This window comes from Cebidichthys violaceus, unplaced genomic scaffold (assembly GCF_023349555.1).
Source record: "Cebidichthys violaceus isolate CVI_PGR_0920_01 unplaced genomic scaffold, fCebVio1.0.p SCAF_13, whole genome shotgun sequence".
NCBI lineage: Eukaryota > Metazoa > Chordata > Actinopteri > Perciformes > Stichaeidae > Cebidichthys > Cebidichthys violaceus.
Genome location: NW_027176296.1, coordinates 15890217 through 15909801, shown reverse-complemented (window position 1 = coordinate 15909801; position 19585 = coordinate 15890217). Strand labels below are relative to the sequence as shown.

General features: G+C 43.4%; 5 protein-coding genes across 5 annotated transcripts; 3 read left to right on the top strand and 2 right to left on the bottom strand.

Annotated features, from left to right (window-relative positions):
• The first annotated feature begins 183 nt into the window (after positions 1–183).
• Positions 184–3548, top strand: LOC137870552 (carnitine O-palmitoyltransferase 2, mitochondrial-like). Its single transcript, XM_068707946.1, has 5 exons — positions 184–554; positions 1154–1234; positions 1342–1448; positions 1540–2814; positions 3014–3548. The coding sequence occupies exons 1-5, from the start codon at positions 379–381 to the stop codon at positions 3340–3342; spliced, it is 1968 nt and encodes a 655-aa protein (XP_068564047.1). The 5' UTR covers positions 184–378; the 3' UTR covers positions 3343–3548.
• Positions 3549–4666: 1118 nt separating this feature from the next.
• On the bottom strand, positions 4667–6512 carry magoh (mago homolog, exon junction complex subunit). Its single transcript, XM_068707948.1, has 5 exons — positions 6329–6512; positions 5945–6003; positions 5424–5534; positions 4973–5055; positions 4667–4881 (listed from the first exon to the last, which is right to left on the bottom strand). The coding sequence occupies exons 1-5, from the start codon at positions 6417–6419 to the stop codon at positions 4782–4784; spliced, it is 444 nt and encodes a 147-aa protein (XP_068564049.1). The 5' UTR covers positions 6420–6512; the 3' UTR covers positions 4667–4781.
• A 304-nt stretch (positions 6513–6816) lies between these two features.
• Positions 6817–9106, top strand: aatf (apoptosis antagonizing transcription factor). The gene has a single exon (XM_068707947.1). It carries the CDS (start codon positions 6859–6861, stop codon positions 8515–8517), a length of 1659 nt encoding a protein of 552 aa, XP_068564048.1. The 5' UTR covers positions 6817–6858; the 3' UTR covers positions 8518–9106.
• An 843-nt stretch (positions 9107–9949) lies between these two features.
• uck2a (uridine-cytidine kinase 2a) lies at positions 9950–15271 on the bottom strand. Its single transcript, XM_068707943.1, has 7 exons — positions 15058–15271; positions 13622–13781; positions 13334–13430; positions 12483–12625; positions 12175–12272; positions 12006–12054; positions 9950–11120 (listed from the first exon to the last, which is right to left on the bottom strand). Exons 1-7 carry the CDS (start codon positions 15160–15162, stop codon positions 10984–10986), a joined length of 789 nt encoding a protein of 262 aa, XP_068564044.1. The 5' UTR covers positions 15163–15271; the 3' UTR covers positions 9950–10983.
• Positions 15272–15919: 648 nt separating this feature from the next.
• On the top strand, positions 15920–19068 carry tmco1 (transmembrane and coiled-coil domains 1). The gene is made up of 7 exons (XM_068707944.1): positions 15920–16119; positions 16782–16859; positions 16956–17015; positions 17143–17189; positions 17432–17499; positions 17718–17862; positions 18553–19068. The coding sequence occupies exons 1-7, from the start codon at positions 16050–16052 to the stop codon at positions 18649–18651; spliced, it is 567 nt and encodes a 188-aa protein (XP_068564045.1). The 5' UTR covers positions 15920–16049; the 3' UTR covers positions 18652–19068.
• The last annotated feature ends 517 nt before the right edge of the window (positions 19069–19585 follow it).

The following is a 19585-nucleotide window of genomic DNA, read 5'->3' as shown; positions in this document are numbered from 1 at the left end:
AGTAGCAGAAACAACTATCTGGGAATAACAGCGTATGCTCCTGATATTTTTTGTTACCTTGTGTATCGAAGCTGAGGGAACTCAGCACAATACAACGAGATAAGCCCTTGTGGGTGTGACTCCCTTAAATAGATAACAACTGTATAAAGGATATTGAATATTGTGTTTCGTTGAAGGCTTTTTCAACAGACTGCTGTGATACGTGCTCTGTTGTACAATCTTCCGCTTGCAAGCAAATAAACGACCAGACAACTTTGATTCTCATCAAGACTTTCAATTGATTGAACTACAAATTCTTCTCCCGATTTACATAGAAACTTTCCAGAACAGCTTCACGTATATAATAACCCAGTAGATATTTAGTCTGATAAGAGCACCATGGCCAGACTGCTTTCAGTGCAATGTGTCGCTTCTCTGAGGAAATCTAGAATTCATCTAAGAGCCGCTGCTCTGAGCATCAATAAGCGGAACTACGGCAGCAAAAAGGGGTCTTCAACTGAGTACTTGAGCCAAAGTTTTGGTCCATTGATGCATTACCAGAAGAGTTTACCCAGGTAAGGAACCAAATGTGACGTTTGTCAGACATGTTATTTCACATGACTCTCAACACAGTGACTGTCAAAGTCAGGTTTAGACTGTTAACTGTAAATATATGGATTCACGAGGACTATGCCAGTCTTGCTACTGTTCATTTTCTGAACGCTTAAAAGAGACGACAGCATATTGCATCTGTAGGAGCGTGGATTAGGGTGGGACAGGTAAATTCTATATGGGGCACAGGTGCAACAGTCAGGCATCAAGATGCATGGGTTACGGGGGAGATTGCACAGGGGTTACACGATTGTATTCACTGAACAGCCACACCAGAAAGCCAAGTCAGTCATCACATCGCCACACAGGTTTTGCTTGCAACATAAATGTACTCAATCTGTAAACCGAATGCTCAACTAAACGGGAACCTCACCCAACAGAGAATAAGCCTAGAATCTCCTGAAACACAGCCGAGTGGCTAATTGCTGAAATTAGTCGCTATAGCATCAATCAAAGAATCTTCATTTTTGCATTGCAAATTTCTCCGCTGTTGGACTATAAAAGTATTATATAATTTTATCTTAGCATGGCAAAATGTGAACAAGTGTTTTGAATTGTTTAGGCTACCCATACCAAAGCTGGAGGACACTGTCAGGAGGTATTTAGCTGCACAGAGGCCTCTGCTGGATGATGACCAGTTCAGGTATGCTTTTAAATAAAGAATCAACCTTTATAATGCAATGTTTTTGAAATGTTGTGGTATTAACTACTTGAATCTCACCTGCAACAATCTAAACTGTGAATCCTTAGAACAACAGAGAAAATTGCACAGGATTTCCAGAACGGTGTGGGGAAACAGCTACATGAGGAACTGGTAGCTCAGGACAAAAACAATAAACACACCAGCTACATCTCAGGTGAGCGTGTCATTGTGACTTACCGCCCTAACATTGAGCATCTCAAATGCTTACAATCACTAATGAATCTGTTTGATTTCTTTTCTCTTAGGACCATGGATGAACAAGTTTCTTTCTGATCGCTTCTCTGTGATACAGACCAACCCCTTCATACTCTTCCATCCTGACCCTAAGACGGAGTACAATGATCAGCTCGTGCGGGCGACCAACGTGGTGTGTTCAGCAGTGCGCTTCATGAAAACGCTGCGAGCCGAATTACTGGAGCCAGAGGCTTTCCACCTCAACCCGGCAAAGAGTGACACAGACAGCTTCAAGAGGTTCATCCGCTGGGTCCCGTCTTCACCGTCTCGCCCCCTGGACATGTCTCCATTCTTGCACCTCTTCAACACAACTCGGATCCCCAAGAGGGGGAGAGATGAGCTCTTCACCGACGAGAAAGCGCGACATCTCCTAGTTATGAGGAAAGGCAACATGTATGTGTTTGACATTGTAGACAGGGATGGGAATTTGGTGACGCCTGCAGAGATTCAGTCCCACTTGAAGTACATTTTGTGCGACCCAATGCCAGCGGCTGCCTTTCCTGTCGGGGTCCTGACCAGTGAGAACAGGGACGTGTGGGCCGGACTGAGGGACAAGCTGATATCGGCTGGAAACGCAGAGGATTTACGGATTGTTGACAGCGCTCTTTTCTGTCTCAGTCTGGACGATGAGAGCATGAAGGACCACATCCACATCGCCCACAACATGATGCACGGCAACGGCTGCAACCGATGGTTTGACAAGTCCTTCACAGTCATTCTGACCAAAGATGGACAGGCAGCCATTAATTTTGAGCACTCCTGGGGCGACGGCGTAGCTGTACTTCTTTTTCTCAATGAGATCTTCAAAGACACAACGGAGCGGCCGCTGGTAAACCCGGGTTCTGCTGCTGCTGCTGTGGATTCAGCCTCTGCTGTGCGCAGACTGCAGTTCAACCTGGACAGCGAGCTGGAGAATGGCATCAAAAGAGCCAAGGAGAACTTTGACTCAGCCGTATCGGAACTCACCGTCGACGCCATTGAGTTCAAGAAAGGTGGCAAGGCACAGTTGAAGAACAGCAAGATGAGTCCAGATGCTGTAGCCCAGCTGGCTTTTCAAATGGCTTTCCTGAGGCAGTATGGACAGACAGTAGCCACATATGAGTCCTGCAGCACTGCAGCGTTCAGGCACGGCCGCACAGAAATCATCCGGCCAGCCACCATACACACAAAACGATGTTCACACGCCTTTGTTTTCCATCCAGAACAACACAGTGTGGAGCAACTACAGGCCATGTTGAGTGAATGCTCTAAATATCATGGACAGCTCACCAAAGAAGCAGCTATGGGTATGAGACGTTTATACATGTAGTTAAAGGATTGCAATTAGTGAAATATTCAAAGTGGTCCTGTAGACATATTATTTGGGGTCTATTTCAGACAAAACTGGTCTCAAAACACACACACACACACACACACACACACACACACACACACACACACCTTCTGATCTTCTGTACTAACCACGTCTTTTATTTCTCTCACTAGGACAAGGTTTTGACCGTCACCTGTTCGCCCTGCGATACCTGGCTAATTCAAAGAACGAGGCTCTGCACAGCCTTTACTCAGACCCAGCTTACGCCGCCATCAACCATTACATTCTCTCCACAAGCACCCTCACCAGTCCGGCCGTGAATCTTGGTGGCTTTGTCCCGGTGGTGCCTGACGGCTTTGGCGTCGGCTATGGCGTCCACGACGACTGGATCCATTGCAATGTGTCCAGCTACCCGACTCGCAACGTCCATGAATTCCTGCAGTGTGTCAACAAGTCCTTAGAGGACATTTTCACTGTCCTGGAAGGAAAGACGCTCAAATAAGAAACAAGTGTTTGTCATCAAAAATGTTGATTGTAATGTTGATGTTGACATTGTATGCTATCTAAGCTAACTTCTTTTAAGACGTTTAACATGTCCCTGTGTCATCCCAGTTTAAAAGGTGCCTTAATAGAATCTGATTATACTCAAAATTCACATTATGCCACCTTGTGAATTGAATAAATAGTAACTATATAAGTTGTAATGAAACACCGGTGTGCTTATTTAACAGAGATCACACATATTTAACCGACGTCTCTTCAAAGTGACGGCTCGTAGGCATTATAAACAGCTCTGGGGCAAGAGTGTCTCTATTGTTAATGTCCTCGACTTCTCATGATGAAAGGAGGCAAGGAAAGGAATGGAGGAAACAAGATAGCATAATAAATAGCACTGCTGGAAAACTTTTTAAAACTTGAAGTCACTACACTGACATATACCTTCCCTGTAGGTAATTTTATATAACAGTATCTAGACTTAATATCTAATATTTTCACTAAGATGACCCTAAACCTTAAAGGGATTTCTGAGAAAACTGGTCTCAAAACAGACACACACACACACACACACACACACACACACACACACACACACACCTTCTGTACCAACCACCAACCACGTCTTTTATTTCTCTCACTAGGACAAGGTTTTGACCGTCACCTGTTCGCCCTGCGATACCTGGCTAATTCAAAGAACGAGGCTCTGCACAGCCTTTACTCAGACCCAGCTTACGCCGCCATCAACCACAACATCCTGGAAACCAGCCAAGCTATGAACTTCACTGGTTTTGCCCCGTATGTGCCCGATGGTTTCGGTCCTACCTACAATGTCTTTGACGACTGGATCCGTTGCCATGTGTCCAGCTAACCGACTCGCAACGTCCATGAATTCCTGCAGCGTGTCCACAAGTCCTATTTACATATATCTCTATCGAGAGAGATATATAGATATATATATATATATATATATATATATATATAGTATTTTTGTTTTAGGGTTACATTATACAGTGAAAGGTGACGAGATCCAGTGTTCGTAATATTTGCTGTTTGTCACTGTAATAACTTAAGTCTAAATTGTCATTTAAAGCCTTATTGATGTTTGAATATATTTTGAAATAAAACTGAATTTAATCACATTTGCACCATTATTCCATTAATGTCTGTTGCATGAACAATTTTCCCATTTAGTATTGATACTTTACTAAAAAAGCATTTCTATACACTAGAATAAAAACATAGAATACATACAATAGAAGTTGAGCCATGGTGTTGATACCAGCAAAGCACACTTGTAATGAAATATTACGAGCAGCTTAGACAAGTAGTACATTTCTCTCACCCTTTATTTAAAATAAAAAAGTTCCACTCAAAGCAAATGTACAAATGCAGTATTACAACAGAAACATCAGCTAAATCAATTAAAACGAGCAAAATCCACATTTAGATAGGCTTGATCTTGAAGTGGAGGCCGATGAGACTGAATACAAGACACTTCAGATCTTGCACCAGGTAATAGAACACGCGAAGACCTTCAGGATCCCTGGAACACAGTGCAATTGGAAAAGTTAAGCCCCTTTGTCACCGACAAGTATACAGCGTCTACTTTCCCCACTACTGGATAAATGACTCACTTGGACTGGTTGACGTCAATCAAAGAGCCAATTTTGGAAGTTGTGAATGAAATGTGCTCGTCCCCAATGACGATCTCCAGCTCCTGTGGAAATTAGGACGAAGACAGACGAGTGATTCTAAAGGCTTTAATTGTGGGTTTTTTGGGTCAAATCCATCGACGCAGAGTTGAGTTACTACAACGCCGGTGATGACAAAATGTGTGACGTGTGAGACTCCATGTGATCAATGTTGAAAATGTATCAAACGGTGGCGTCCTCTGCATGTGCTATACAAAATTGTGACCCATTTAAAAACACATCAGGTCAAGACAAAAAAAAACAACAACTTTCCATTGAGGTCAGAAAATCTGACGCCAACAGTGTTAAAAACTACACCAAAAGACAGAACTGGAGAGATGATGGGTAAACATATCAACGATTCTGATCGCCGATGATGAACCGAGTCACAAACCTGTCTGCCGACTCTGTCGGGAGGCGGCCACAGAGCATCATCTTCCTTGGTGATCTCACTGTCGTCGATGATCCTCTTCAGCTCCTCCATCACACTTTTGTGTACGTATGCCTGGGTCGGTACACAGAGCAAAGACGAACGCGGTCAAACTTTGTGAATGCGCGGAGCTGGGCCGTACATTTATAAACACAGATATGATGTGAGAATATATGACATATGCATCTGAGAGATTATCTGAATTTCATGTTACATGCTGTGTTTTGACTGAGAAACAATGAATCTTTCTGCTCGGTTGAGCATCACTATCAAGCCCCTTAATGAATGACCACAACACCCCACCTCCCCCCCAGTAACATGCAATATTACATGAAATAACCTGCCATCACAATTTAGTCAAATATATGGTTCTTATGTCGACGGTTCCATTACACAGTGTCCATGGTCGACAATGAAAGAAACCCAAACAGCACGGACTGCAAATGATTCCGTTTACAGTAACTGGTTCGTAAACACTAACGTACCTCTTTCCTGATCATGACGTCATTCTTGTAGTTGCTGTTGTTTGCGTACCTCAGTTTGCCTGCAAGAAAACGTTCAATTTAAACAAAGCAAAACTTAACAACTCCGTTTGTTAACATCCCTACGGGCCACATGGCGCTCATATGGTATGAAGTATTTCTCAAAATATCACTGCGTTTATAATAAATATGTCTTGCGGTATTAATTCAGTCGAGATATTAACTATTTGCATTCAAGTTACAATACAGGGGAAACAAAAGAGATCATATTGGGGTCGCAACTCGTCTCGAGTGCGCTGCGGCCTAGCCATTACCGGATGGCTAGCGACGTTAGCTTAGACGCAGCTAACACATTTGCATTAACGTTACCGGCCAAACTGTACTTACCGTCGGGTCTGAACTCAAATTCCAGAAACTCATGTCCAAACTTTCCTTTGTGCCCGACATAATATCTCAAATAGAAGTCACTTGTTGACATCTTGACTCTCCAGAAAGTACTGTCTCTAGTCGAGACCCGCGAACAAAACTCGGGTAGGAAGAAGCCTTGTGCGTCGCCACCGATGTACGCATGCGTAGATGGTCACGGGCAGTGTGCACTTTGATGCCCCGTAAAATGTCTCTCAGGAGGTTCTTCCTATCCTATGAACGTACTTACTATCCCTGAAATTAATTCATACTTTCTCTATTCAACCCCCTTCTTCAAAATGGCAAAATATCCATTTATCTCTGTTGTATATATTTAGTCAGATAACTTGTGGACCCAAATGTCATCTCTAAGGAGAGGTGCTGCCTGAAAAAAACTACTCAGGGAATACTCTCACACGGTTCTTTTCGGTCGTCGCAGATTACTGACGTCATCACTCCCCTCACCAAGACACGGCTCTTACACGTGTGGCGGTAGTCGTTCGTTCTAATCCATGGCAGGCTCCTTTTCTCTTGAGCTTGAGGATTTGTTGAATCCTTTGCCTAAATTTGCTGATCCAGAGGATGACGGCGACGAGGCGACCAAAGCCAAAGTGGTCGAAAGATTCGATGAGGACGAGGATGAAGATGGGGTCGGCCTCAGTGCCCTGCGGAAGCACAACACATCCCTACTCTCAGAAACGGACAGACGGTATGTGGGGAAGACAGTCTCTCGTGAACAGCTGCTGATGGATATTGAGGCATCTGATGATGATGATGATGATGATGATGAGGAGGAGGAGGAGGAGGAGGGCAGCATAGAAGAGCTAGAAGAAGTAGAGTATGTGGAGGATGAGGGAGCTGATGATGAAGATGATGAAGAAAACGATTTTGAAGATGAGGAGGAGGAGTTGGTGGGCCCTGATGCTAAACTGGCGTCAAAGGCAAAGGGTGCAGACATCACCCTTCCTCAGGGAGTGGACTTCCACAAACTGACAGAGGACATGGATGACCTGGGTGTGAGTGAAGAAGAAGAAGATGATGATGATGATGACGACAGTGGCGAGGAGGAGAGCGAAGGCAGCGACGACGACGAAGACGCCGTGGATGAGGGAACTGTCCGCACATTTTCCCAAGAGAAAGTAGACATGGAGGTCGAGAAGGGGAAGGCGGTGAAGGACCAGCTGGCCCTGTGGGACCAACTGCTCGAGGGACGAATCAAGATCCAGAAAGCTCTGGTGACCGCCAACCAGCTTCCGCAGACGCAGACCTTCCCAGAGTTCAAGAGGAGGGGCGGAGCCGAACTTGCGGGGGAGCTGAAGAACACCCACAAAGCTCTGAAAGCTCTTCAGAGATCCCTGCTGGAGCTGCACGATCAGCTGCTGTACCAGAATGCAGACACGAGAAGCATCGCGCTGGGGAAGACGGAAGCTCAGGGTGAAGATGAGGAGATAAACAGTGATGAGATGGAGGATGAAGAGGTGTCCGTGCCGAAGGGTGGAGCGCCGAAGCGGAAACTGGAGATGGCTGAATACCCGGACTTTATGGCCAAACGCTTTGCCGCTTTCCAGCCTTACAATAACGCCACGTTGCAAAAGTGGCATGACAAAACCAGACTGATCATGGGCAAAAGCAGCAAGGGTTTCGGTGCGTTCGACCGAAACATATTGACCCAGGTGGAGCAGGTGCTGATGGACAATGAGAGGCTGGTGCGGCGCACCCAGACCCGGCGCTCGGAATACAGGGTCCTGGGGAAAAAAGAGGCCGCCGCTCTCCCTTCTGAAAACGTCTGCATAGAGGGAGGAGAGCTGGATCAGCAGCTGGAACAGCAGCTGAAAGCAAACACGCACCTAACTGATCTGGACGAGAACATATTTGACGACGACGACTTCTACCACCAGCTGCTAAGGGAGCTGATCGAGCGCAAGACGAGCGCAGCGGACCCCAATGACCAGGTCGCCATGGGCAGGCAGTGGCTGGCCATCCAGAAGTTGCGCAGCAAGATCAAGAAGAAGGTGGACACCAAAGCCAGCAAGGGGCGTAGGGTCCGATTCCACATCCACAGCAAGCTGGTCAATTTCATGGCTCCCGTCGACCACAGCTCGGTGAGCGACGAGGCACGCAGCGAAGTGTATCGCGGCCTCTTCGGTCAGAACTCCACAGTCAGGGAGTGACGCGTGGGAGGCACCCGCGAGGTGAAGTGCCACGATGGAAACAAAGCAGCGCCTTTCTTCACAAACCTCAGATGATGATGATGATGATGATGATGATGATGATGGTGAGCGGCAGTCTGCGCGGGCCCGCTCTTTGTCAGGATATGGACTCGTATGGCGCACACAGTTCCTCATAAATGCCGTGTTATGCCGAGTGGCATTTTCAGTATGTGTCGTTTCCACCAAAAACAGAATGCATAGTGTGTGTTAAGTGGATTTGAAGGACAACAAAGTGAATGTATCAATTTTTCTTCGGTCACCAAGTCTCGTTTGATTCAAGTAAAAATGATAATGAGCTGTCCTAATGGATATTCTGTGACTCAATTCCATACAACATACGAACTGTATACTTGTCTTAGTAGTGTACTGTTTTTCCAGTTAGTATACAAAAAGTCAACACAAACTGCTTTATACGAACAGAGAATGATAGAATACTTGCGTCGTAAAACTGCTATTTCAAAATGACAGTGAAATTATTTTCCACATAAAGTTATTTTGTGAGATGTTTCACAAGACATCCAGTTAGAAAATAAACGAATGAATAAAACGAGTTCCAGTTGTCGGCAGCTCCTTTTTTCATATCTGCATTGCATTGTGGGAGAATAATGTCCATCAACGGCACACTCAAAAAAAAAAAAAAAGAATCAAGGATGCGTCCCAATGTTTTTCTTTTGGTACGTACTGCAGCTGCCCTTACAAAGTGTGTACTGTGGCATGCATGCAGTACACACACACACACACATTGGGGACACACTACTTCATCAGAACATTGCACCTTGAACTTTGACCCTCTTGCTCACATATGCCTTGCGGTCTGTAGCGTTAAATTTCAATAAGCTATCATCAGGCCTTCATCGGTCTTTGTTGACCAAAAAGGAGGCTTCAAAACTTTCCTCAATATTTGGATTTTATTATTTAATCAAAAGTTCAGTTGCATTTCCTGCAATTGTTTTTTATTTCTCAACATGAAGGTCGAAATATTGTTTCACTGTCAGGAATAAAACTGGTGGAGAAACAATTACACATTCTTGTGCATTGTTGGCCAACAAGTCCAATTTAAATATATTAGAATAAAAATGCTGCATAGGCCTTTTTCACAGTAGACGTTTTGATTTGTCATTTGCCACGCTCACATCACTTCACTGAAATGTCAAAGTCAGCCTCCGACTGGTAATTGGGAGTCAGAGATGCTGGGAATTACCACCTCACTCTTATTAGTAACAAAAGTATTTTAATTGTCAAACCTTTTCTTGGCATCTACAATACGGCACCAAGCATGTGGTATTTACGTTTTAATATGTAGGTAAGAGGAAAACAGACCATTGTGTGAAAAGAAATGTATATATTTTTCTTTTAAATCAGATGCAAATGACACGTGTCAACTCAAGCAAACAAGGAGTACCTGAGAACTTTATCATGAGAAAATGTACACAGGACAAAAAAATCCCATTAAACACTTACAGTGCACATTTACATTGGGCATCTTGTACATATTGACATTTAAACAACTCAGTGCATTAAGAAACACCATTTTCAGTGCGTCTTTCAAAATTAAACTCGCACACGAACGCATCCGAGTATTCAAGTTGATGGGACTCGAAAGAAAAAAAGAAAAACACCCCGTGGTAATTTCATAACGTCATCTTATTAAATGAGTTACGGTAACGTCAGTATCACATTGAAATAAAAATCAATTCGTCCACATAGACAGTACAGAAATTGATCTTTGGTGATTTCATACATCAGATGGTTTGAGGTGGGAATCGGTTGTTTAAATTGACTAATAACTAATTCAGTGCGTCAGACGAGACAAAGCGACAAGACAAACATCCGAAAATCTCAAACCATTAAGTACATCTTTTTTTTTTTCAAAATCTATTTGTACAAGTCAAATTAGGATTCATACGGAGCTCGAAAAGAAAAACCAGATGACGAGTTGCATTGATAAAGGGAAGTAGTCAGGTCACACGGTGCACCTTGTAACGGTAGTGAGACAGGGTAAGGCCTTGCCTTTGAGCAGCATTGTCGCTCGACTGCATTCATCGCATGGTTAAAGGCTGCCAAGTGTTCCCAAATCTTATTTAGACACCGTGACGGCTTCTGCTTCGTCAGTGCCGCGGTAAAGGCAAGCAGCGACATTAAATTAAATTGCAAGGTAGCCCCTTTGTATCCCCCCCCCCCGTCCCTTTTAAATCATACAGTACACAAACTGAAGAGAGATCTATAACTGAATACAGCTTTAAATCTCCACAAAAGGGATATTTTCCCTTCGATTCGTTTCGTCAGTCCAAACAGAATCATATCAAAAAAAAAAGAGGCCTTTTGTGTCCCTGGAAATTAGTGCTGCCTTGTTGGCCACACTGTAGCGCGTTGAGCCCTCCGTCCTCTCTCTCTCTCTCTCTCTCTCTCTCCGGGAGAGCGCTGCACTCAGTGGGGCCGACTGCTGGACTCCATGTTCGGCTGCTTCTTCGTCGTTCCATAAACATTTAGCCACCCGTTCAGCCGTTTGGTCAAACCGCCGTTTAGAATATCCTGGATGTGCTGAACGATGAGATTTATGGCAACTGTATCAAGAGACAAAGCGATCGCGTGGTCACGGTTAGTTAGGCCAGTTTGTGTTTCTCGTGTATGACCGTTACATATGAGTCGCAAAGCTACACATCGATCTTTGGAAAACCCAGAAGGTTATTTAATAAAAACTACCGTTTCATCCACTGCAGGTAAAGAAACAAAGCAGTTCCTGTCTGTTGGTCCACCGCTTTGGTCCAGACTAAAATACTGGATGTCAACAACTGCTGGATGGATTGCCTTGAAATATCCTCTGACTTTTCCTCTACTGCCACCATCAGGAATTTTAGTTTTATGACAAAATACCAGGAAAACTGATGACATCCCTATCAGCCTCAGCTGATGCCGTGGTAGCAACCTGTCAATCACAAGGTAGCCCCCGCCCTCAAACATACCCTGCTTTATCATCTGTTGTACTCGCAGTGGGAACATTATTTACTTAATGAACATCATGCTGTATTGGAGAAGATTTGAAACTAGCGATTGAAACCATAAACTCATGTTTACTGAGGTAATAAATCAAGTGAGAAGTAGAGTCATTTTCTCATAGACTTCTACACAATCAAGACTTCTTTTTGCCACCAGAGGAGTCGCCCCCTGGTGGCCATTAGAGAGAATGCCGGTTTAAGGCACTACTTTGACTTCACTTTCCAGACTCGGAGCTTGCTGCCCGTGTAGACCTTAGATGGACAACACCTTCTGGACAGCATGGGAAAAACAAAGCATGCATGACAAAATGTGGCTATGGTGATGGAAAAAAAATAAATTGAATAGAACTATTTTGCGTCTATTATTTTATGCAACTATTCTAGTACTGCATGTAGCTATAAAATGGCACTTTTACACGATGGTCTGTGAGCTCCAAAAGCACAAATACTCACCGAGATTGTCAACTCCTCTCGGTATGATCACATCGGCATATTTCTTTGTCTGAATAATAAAAAAAAAAATTAAAAAAAGGACAGAAGGTTCCACCGTGAGTCAAGGCTCAGGGGCGCGGTCATGCAAATGAGTCGAGTAGTGTTACAGTACATGTAGAATAGCACTTACTGGCAGACAGAACTCCTCAAACGCAGGCTTTACAAAAGTGATGTACTGTGCTAGAACGCTTTCCAAGTCCCGTCCACGTTCATTTATATCACGCAGCACTGGGGGTAGACGAGACCAGGGAAGAGTTAGTTTGACATCTTTGCATTTTATTGCCTTTCTATAGAGCCAGTCTAGCCGTTTCCCCTTGCCTCCGATCTTTGGGCCAAGCTAAGCTATGATTGGTCCCAAAACGACCAATCATCTTTAACGTAGCGTCTTGCCTCTAGCGTTTACAAACCGGAGGGAACCGCCGTGCTCGGATGTCTCACCTCTTCGAGATAGACGCGTATCTGCGTCGGTGTCTACGAACAGCTTCATTTGGAAAAGGTCTCGGATCTCCTGAGAATAGAACATCAGGATGCCCTCAAACAGCACCACATCAGCAGGGTACACCGTCACCGTCTCTTCCTTCCTGCCATACAAACGACATAACATAAAAATACAAGTGTCGCCGTGGAACATTTGCTCAAACCAAGAGTGCATTGAACCGAGCTATGGTTTGTTGTATTGAAAACAAAATGTGTAATTTTTTTCTTCTTTTGAAGCTACACAGTCTCGCTTCAAAGCTACATTAACAATCTTCCAGCGTTTAATTATTCAGTGTTCCAGTGCTGTATGCAATTTAAATATAAGTAATGATGAGATCATACTGTGGTGTTTCAGATTTTCTAATGTTTTCCTTCCTTCCAGGCAGCTATTGGTTTCCATTCAGTTCACTATGCAATGAAGATAAGTTCCCCCTCATGTGAACACTGTTAGCTCTGTTAGCACTGTTAGCTCTGGCAGCTCTGGCAGCACTGTTAGCTCTGTTAGCACTGTTAGCTCTGTTAGCACTGTTAGCGCTGTCAGCACTGTTAGCTCTGTTAGCGCTGTTAGCGCTGTCAGCACTGTTAGCTCTGGCAGCACTGTTGGCTCTGTTAGCTGCGAGCTGCCGACTTAGCCGTCGCCATGTTGAGAGCCGCATAGAGGCCATAGATAGGCTCTGAATTTCGCATTTAGCACTTTTTAAGTTGATGCTACTGCCACATTCTGGTGCATTGGAGTCCTCTTTAACAGTGCCTGGGCTGAAACAAACAAATGATACAAAAGTATGTTGTGTCTGTATTTGTGTCTCGTTTACCTGGAATGGGAAACAAAGTCATAAACGGGGATGTGTACGGTTTTTCCCTCCTTGATGTCCCACAAAGTTGCGATTATGAGGTCGTTGTCAAAGGCATCTACACAGAGGGAAAGAGAACAAAGCAGTTCAAACGTCCTGATTTAATGTCCTGAATTACCAGCTGGAATCGCCTCTGAATGAACAAGGCAGACGTTTCCCCAGCAGGCGTCTATCATTGATTACCCTGCTGCCAGATGATACATGAACACAACCGAGGCACGTGATGAGGTGATTAACACAGACACGCACCTGGGTGGTCGAAGTTGAACTGGCCCTTGAGTGCCTTGGCCTTCTGCTCTGGGGTGAGGACCCTGTAGAAGCTGTCTTGGCTGAGGATGGCCACCTGCCGCTGGTGGTGGTCGATCTCGTTCTGGCCCAGCAGCTCCATGATCTTGCTGCACACCGACGACTAGTCACACGAGGGGAACAAAAATGGGTGGCGTGGAAAAACACTGGCCGCAAACTTGGATTGGCAGACAGATACAGTCACAGATGGCTCCAAAAACAAAAGACTGCAGTTTACGCCACACTCGGATAACGTGCGTGGGAGAGCAGGTGGCTCTGTGAGCAGTTACTCTTGTGGGGGGAAAAAACGGGGCTTAGTACCAGGAAGTCACACCCACAAACAACTGCTGAACCAAGTTCGGTTGATTTAAATCACCTGTAAAATCAACCTACCTGACTACCGTCGAGGAACAGGCTGCTTATAATAAATAATAAATGCATTTAGCAGCCTTGTCCAAAACGTCCCACACACAGGACTACTTGATTCGCTTGACTACCTCTCTGACATTTGGAGAACCACATTTGATGCGCACATTGAGAAGAAGAAATAAAGACTCGGATTCTGCCTTCGGCATACGACGTCCCGATGACAGACTCTGCAAAGGAACGGTGCAAACAAATATAAAAACTAACGCGTCCATTTTGGATCTTCAAAAAGAGAGAATACTTATTGGCAACCTTTGAAAGCTTCACAATATTGCATCGAGAATGATAACGCAGATATTTAGTCTCATGACATTGAAGACACAACTGTTATGCCAGTGAGTCAGAGGTTGCATCAGGTTTCAGCAGACCCACCAGAAACAACAATACAGATCATGAAAAGAAAAACCTTACTCTGGGTATATGATTCATAAATATGAACAGGCAGCATCACATGTTAACATAATAACTGCATGGTTATTTTCAACTTCTACTTTCTCTTACTTTGTCTGTAAATGAGTTTTATTGTTTTTTTCCAGGTGCAGATAGTCAGACCCTTCACAGGTAATGCTAATTAATTGAAATCCATTTACTCTGATCCTTGCAACCCTTTACATCCCCTTAGAGAAACATATTATCTATATCTGGGAGTTCTTAAGTCTGATTTCCACATATCACACTATGCTTCTTTATTAACCATCTAAGAAAAGGCCTATTTTGACAATGTATCCTACTTTGACAGAATATATGCTGTCGGCTGGCCTATATACACTCATTACTGATCAGGGAATACAATCCGTCTAATTCCAACAAAAACATTAGAAATAAGCTTCGATTAAAAAGCGTGTCATCTTCAATTTTTTCATTTTTTTAAACGAATCCATTTATGCCGGTTGACACAGATACAGATTAATACACCAAACACCAAATAAATACCAAGGAACAGCATTACAGCGCGTGTATTATAGGTTACCCACCTTGCCGCTGGCTGTCCCTCCAGCCACACCGATGAGGAAAGGCTGCGGATTAATGCTCTCATTTTCGGCTTGGTCACCTTGCTTTGTCTCGCTGTCTCCTGCCATGCTTCATCTGCAGCACGATGCGGCCCTCGAAAAACACACACACACATACGGGGGGGTGCCTGAGCTCCTCGCGCGCTCCTCCCATTTGATGATGGTTTATGACGACGGTGAGGCTGACGTTAATGGGCATGCAAGGACACGAGATGACGGTGATCATATTGTGGTGATGCTTATTGACGAGATGTTGAAATCAGAATTGGGTTGATTACATTAAAAAAAAAATATTATACATTTGAGAGAAAAGCATTTATTTCAGTGCATTTTTTTTTTGGGTGCACCTGCCCATCTGCCCATGCAATATACGGTAATACTCACACACACATATATATATGTATATATTTTTTTTACATATATATATATGTATATATATGTATGTGTATGTATATTATGAATATATAAAATGTATATTGCGGTCATGTAGTACATATAGTATAAAGTATGCATGTAGTATAATAATAATAATAATAATAATAATAATAATAACTTTATTTATACAGCACCTTTAAATAGTGCATAGTGCTTTGACAGACAAAGCACACAAAAGCAAGGCAATAATAACAATACCAGAAAGCTCATCGAGACAGTCGATACAATAAAAATAAACTAATAAATAAATAAAATAAATAAAAAAATATATTTTTAAAATAATTTAGTAAAATCAACAAATAAAAATAAAACAGAAAAGCGACGACATAAAGCATAGAACAGTAAAACTGTTTGAGGCCATTGAACCGGAAGTACTTTTCACATGCATGACCTCCTCCGTACTGCTGACATCAGCTCAGTGAATCCAGTGTAATGTGCTCGCTGCCCGTGGAGGAGCTTCTAATGACAAATTGACCCATCTGCGGTCGGATAAACGGGACAGTAGACGGGACCAGAGCACCATGAGCACCATGTTTGCGGATACTATACTCATCGTGTTTATCTCCGTTTGCACAGCGCTGTTGGCCGAAGGTGAGTAAAATCCTCCTGACAGTCCGGCAGACAGCTCGAGTATGAAGGAATTTTACTATCGTCCAAGAAACACATTGATACGCCATTGTTTTACACCCGTCGCCATTTAATAGCAGGGCAATGGTGTTTACGTTATTAATATTGATTAATGGCTACTTTTGGTGCTTGTGAGGACCAGCAGTGTGCTAGCTACACAGCGCATTTAGCTAACTAAGCTAATGCCTGACGTTAGCATGTCAGACTCAAATAATACTTCCGGTTAAATTTTCATAATAAAAGACTAGCGTTTACGCTCTTTGTAGCTTAGGTATACATTTTGTTTTATTCATTCCCTCTGAAAACTGCATTTGACCCATCCTAATTAAGGAGAGGAGAAATTTAAATATACTTTTTGTTGGAAAATCATTGAAGTTTTATTTTAATGCTAGGAGTGTGCAAAATGTAAACAAGTCTCAGTTACAGTGTATGTAACTGTATGTTGTGATATCAGCATGCGCGTTTATACCATAACTTTCCTGGGAAATCCGAAAAAAAATGCTTATTAATAAATTAAAAAAAGTCAGACAGAAATATCTGACTGTTGTCTGATTCAATAAATATAAAATCGGATTGTGCAGAAATCTGACAAAATTATATTGTCTCAACCTTCTGATTTTTCTCAGGGATTACCTGGGTTTTAGTGTATCGCACTGAAAAGTACAAGAGGCTAAAGGCTGAAGTGGAAAAACAGAGCAAAAAACGTAAGTGACTCATACCTGAACCTCGTACTGTCAGTTCTGCGTCGATTGTCTTTCCGCAGACCGTTTGATGCATTCTCTGTTATTGTTTGATATTAGTTGAGAAGAAAAAGGAAACCATCACAGAATCCGCAGGACGTCAACAGAAGAAGAAAATTGGTAAGTCGGCTGAGAAATAAGTTGCTTTTATGCCAACGAGAAAGCCAAATCCTCCACATCTCTGCCCCTCCCCTCACTCTGACAAGTGTTCCTCGATAAGTGATCTATGCGTCTGAATGTATTACAGAAAGACAAGAAGAGAAACTGAAGAACAACAACAGAGACTTGTCTATGGTGAGAGACAGTTTGTTTCCAATTCATATGCAATGCTCAGACTTGGCGATAAATCTATCGTTAGATTGTCATGAAATGAGATCATGTCTGTGATTCTGGTTGTTTTGGATGTAGTTAAGAATAAGAATATTATATGACATCGTTAACAGGCTGACCTACACTAGTGTGTCAGTATTGCCAAACTGTAGTGAGATGTGATCTAACTTCAGATTTCCATTTTCAATCTTGTGTTTGTTTTGCAGGTGCGCATGAAGTCCATGTTCGCCATCGGCTTCTGCTTCACAGCTTTGATGGGCATGTTCAACTCCATGTAAGTGATGCACGACGTTAAAGCGAGTTTATTTCACGCCTTCATCTTTTGCTTTATAGAAACGATCGACCGAAATAAGAGAGAAGTTCAAATGGCGATGGCCCTTCGGTCTGTGTGTCGATGAGGAATTATGCATTTTGCGTTTGACAAAAGTGGCAAACTTCTTCATCCCACTTCTTCATCCCACTTCTTCATCCCACTTCTTTTGTATCGCTCAGCTTCGACGGTAGAGTAGTGGCCAGGTTGCCGTTCGTGCCGCTCTCCTACATCCAGGGACTGTCGCATCGCAACCTGCTGGGCGAGGATTACACGGACTGCTCCTTCATCTTCCTCTACATCCTGTGCACCATGTCCATCAGACAGGTAACTTCTGCACTAGACCCAGGGAGAGGCGGCGCTGGCCTGACGGTCACAGACGTTAAAGTGGGGGGGTGGGGGGGTGGGGGTCATTCAAATGTATTGTCTCCGGATGAGAGATCGATCGTCTAGTTTTCCGGGGGGGAAGCAAAAGTGCAGCTGATTGGACTTAAATAGCAACGTGTTGTGTCCTCTGGCGCCACCCTCTGGCCAAGCATGTTATTACAGCCTGAAAGTGATCTGAACGTGGTCACAAATGTGTATTACATGATTTTACAAATGTAAGATGAGATGTACTGATGTAAGGTAAATGTATTAATTTATTAATAAGTGTTTTTTACGATGTCCCAGAAAAGTTATTGTATCATTATATGTACTTATGAACATACAGTTACGAACCGGAACTACTTAGTTCCATTATCAGGAATTAGTGGGCAGCCAATCAGAATTGAGTATTCACCAAAACCATGGCCGGATAACGTTTATTCAGGCTGTGTTCATTGTAGAACCGTTTCACAAATCTTATTTTTCAATTTTACATCATGCAATACGCGACTGAACATTTTAAGATCAATTTCACTCTATATGTTTTGCCATCTTTTTCAGTTCTCTCACAGCCTGTTAATTCACAGAGCACTAGTGCGGATACAATTCTATATTTTTCATATTTTTTTTTTTTTTGCATCTTCTCTCCAGAACATTCAGAAGATGCTCGGCCTCGCGCCCTCCAGAGCTGCAACCAAACAGGCTGGAGGCTTCCTGGGACCTCCTCCCCAAGCAGCCAAGTTTTCCTGATCGCCAGGCGGGTTCACCGGCCTCCGTTCCCCGCACTGCGACTGTGTGTGCGGCCGCGGCTCCGTCCGCGGAGCACGGACGGAACGGATTCTGCGGCGCTGGAGACGGAGCTGGAGCGCGTCGTCTGCCGCGGCGTTCCGGAAGCGTCACTAACTTCTGTCGGATTTGTCATTCGTGTTTTGTTTATTTAACTTTAAGATCGTCTCGCTTAGAAATGAAAAGAAGAAAATTAGGCCGTTGATTACGGTGATTCCCAAAGGATGCAGATGATACCTTGTGTTCACACAGGCCCCACATTGTTTTGAGATTTCAATGATTAATTGACACAGAAACATCTGATCCGTTTGTCAGTATTATTGTATGTCATTGTCTGTATCCTTATTTCTTACTTATTAATAAAGTTTTATGATAACTCTTTATTAGTGTTTTTTCTTGTTTTTATTATAATCTATATATTGATTCCAGATTGTTTTATTTTCTCCCTGTTTGGAAAGCCACATTCCTTCTGCACTACCCTCTCTGCACACTGTGAGGCGCTGTAGGACTCTATTCCAGGACCAGCTCACTGTCCTCAGCTGACCCGTTGCTGAGCTCAGCACCTTGACTTGAAACGATTAACATGTCATCATAAAGCTGATGAGGTAGCCTTCCTGCTGCCGCTAGCCCTGCATATGATATATACAATAATGAATAGATGAGTGGACATTTGTACATAAACAGTTTACTTGGCATACAGTAAAAAAAAACAAAAACATGTCGCCCCATTTTGATATTTATACGCCCATGGTTTTAATTTGGCTGGTATCACAAAGGGGGCGTGTCCTGTCTGTAAATCGGGACGTGACAATGTGCTGTAATGTTTTGAACTAGTGATGGAAATTGCGGCTCTTTTTAGAGAACCGGCTCTTTTGGCTCGGTTCACTAAAAAGAGCCG

Excerpts from the sequence above, each read along its gene's own strand:
- LOC137870552 (XM_068707946.1), top strand. The coding sequence starts at position 379 with ATGGCCAGACTGCTTTCAGTGCAATGTGTCGCTTCTCTGAGGAAATCT. Across the intron at positions 555-1,153 it reads TACCAGAAGAGTTTACCCAG|GCTACCCATACCAAAGCTGG; the intron begins GTAAGGAACCAA and ends TGAATTGTTTAG. Across the intron at positions 1,235-1,341 it reads CTGGATGATGACCAGTTCAG|AACAACAGAGAAAATTGCAC; the intron begins GTATGCTTTTAA and ends GTGAATCCTTAG.
- uck2a (XM_068707943.1), bottom strand. The coding sequence starts at position 15,162 with ATGGCAGGAGACAGCGAGACAAAGCAAGGTGACCAAGCCGAAAATGAG. Across the intron at positions 13,782-15,057 it reads GAGGGACAGCCAGCGGCAAG|TCGTCGGTGTGCAGCAAGAT; the intron begins GTGGGTAACCTA and ends TCGTGTGACTAG. Across the intron at positions 12,273-12,482 it reads TACGCGTCTATCTCGAAGAG|TGCTGCGTGATATAAATGAA; the intron begins GTGAGACATCCG and ends GTCTACCCCCAG.
- magoh (XM_068707948.1), bottom strand. The coding sequence starts at position 6,419 with ATGTCAACAAGTGACTTCTATTTGAGATATTATGTCGGGCACAAAGGA. Across the intron at positions 5,535-5,944 it reads ACGTCATGATCAGGAAAGAG|GCATACGTACACAAAAGTGT; the intron begins GTACGTTAGTGT and ends GTACCGACCCAG. Across the intron at positions 5,056-5,423 it reads CCGACAGAGTCGGCAGACAG|GAGCTGGAGATCGTCATTGG; the intron begins GTTTGTGACTCG and ends TAATTTCCACAG.
- aatf (XM_068707947.1), top strand. The coding sequence starts at position 6,859 with ATGGCAGGCTCCTTTTCTCTTGAGCTTGAGGATTTGTTGAATCCTTTG.
- tmco1 (XM_068707944.1), top strand. The coding sequence starts at position 16,050 with ATGAGCACCATGTTTGCGGATACTATACTCATCGTGTTTATCTCCGTT. Across the intron at positions 17,016-17,142 it reads TCAACAGAAGAAGAAAATTG|AAAGACAAGAAGAGAAACTG; the intron begins GTAAGTCGGCTG and ends AATGTATTACAG. Across the intron at positions 17,500-17,717 it reads ATGGGCATGTTCAACTCCAT|CTTCGACGGTAGAGTAGTGG; the intron begins GTAAGTGATGCA and ends TGTATCGCTCAG.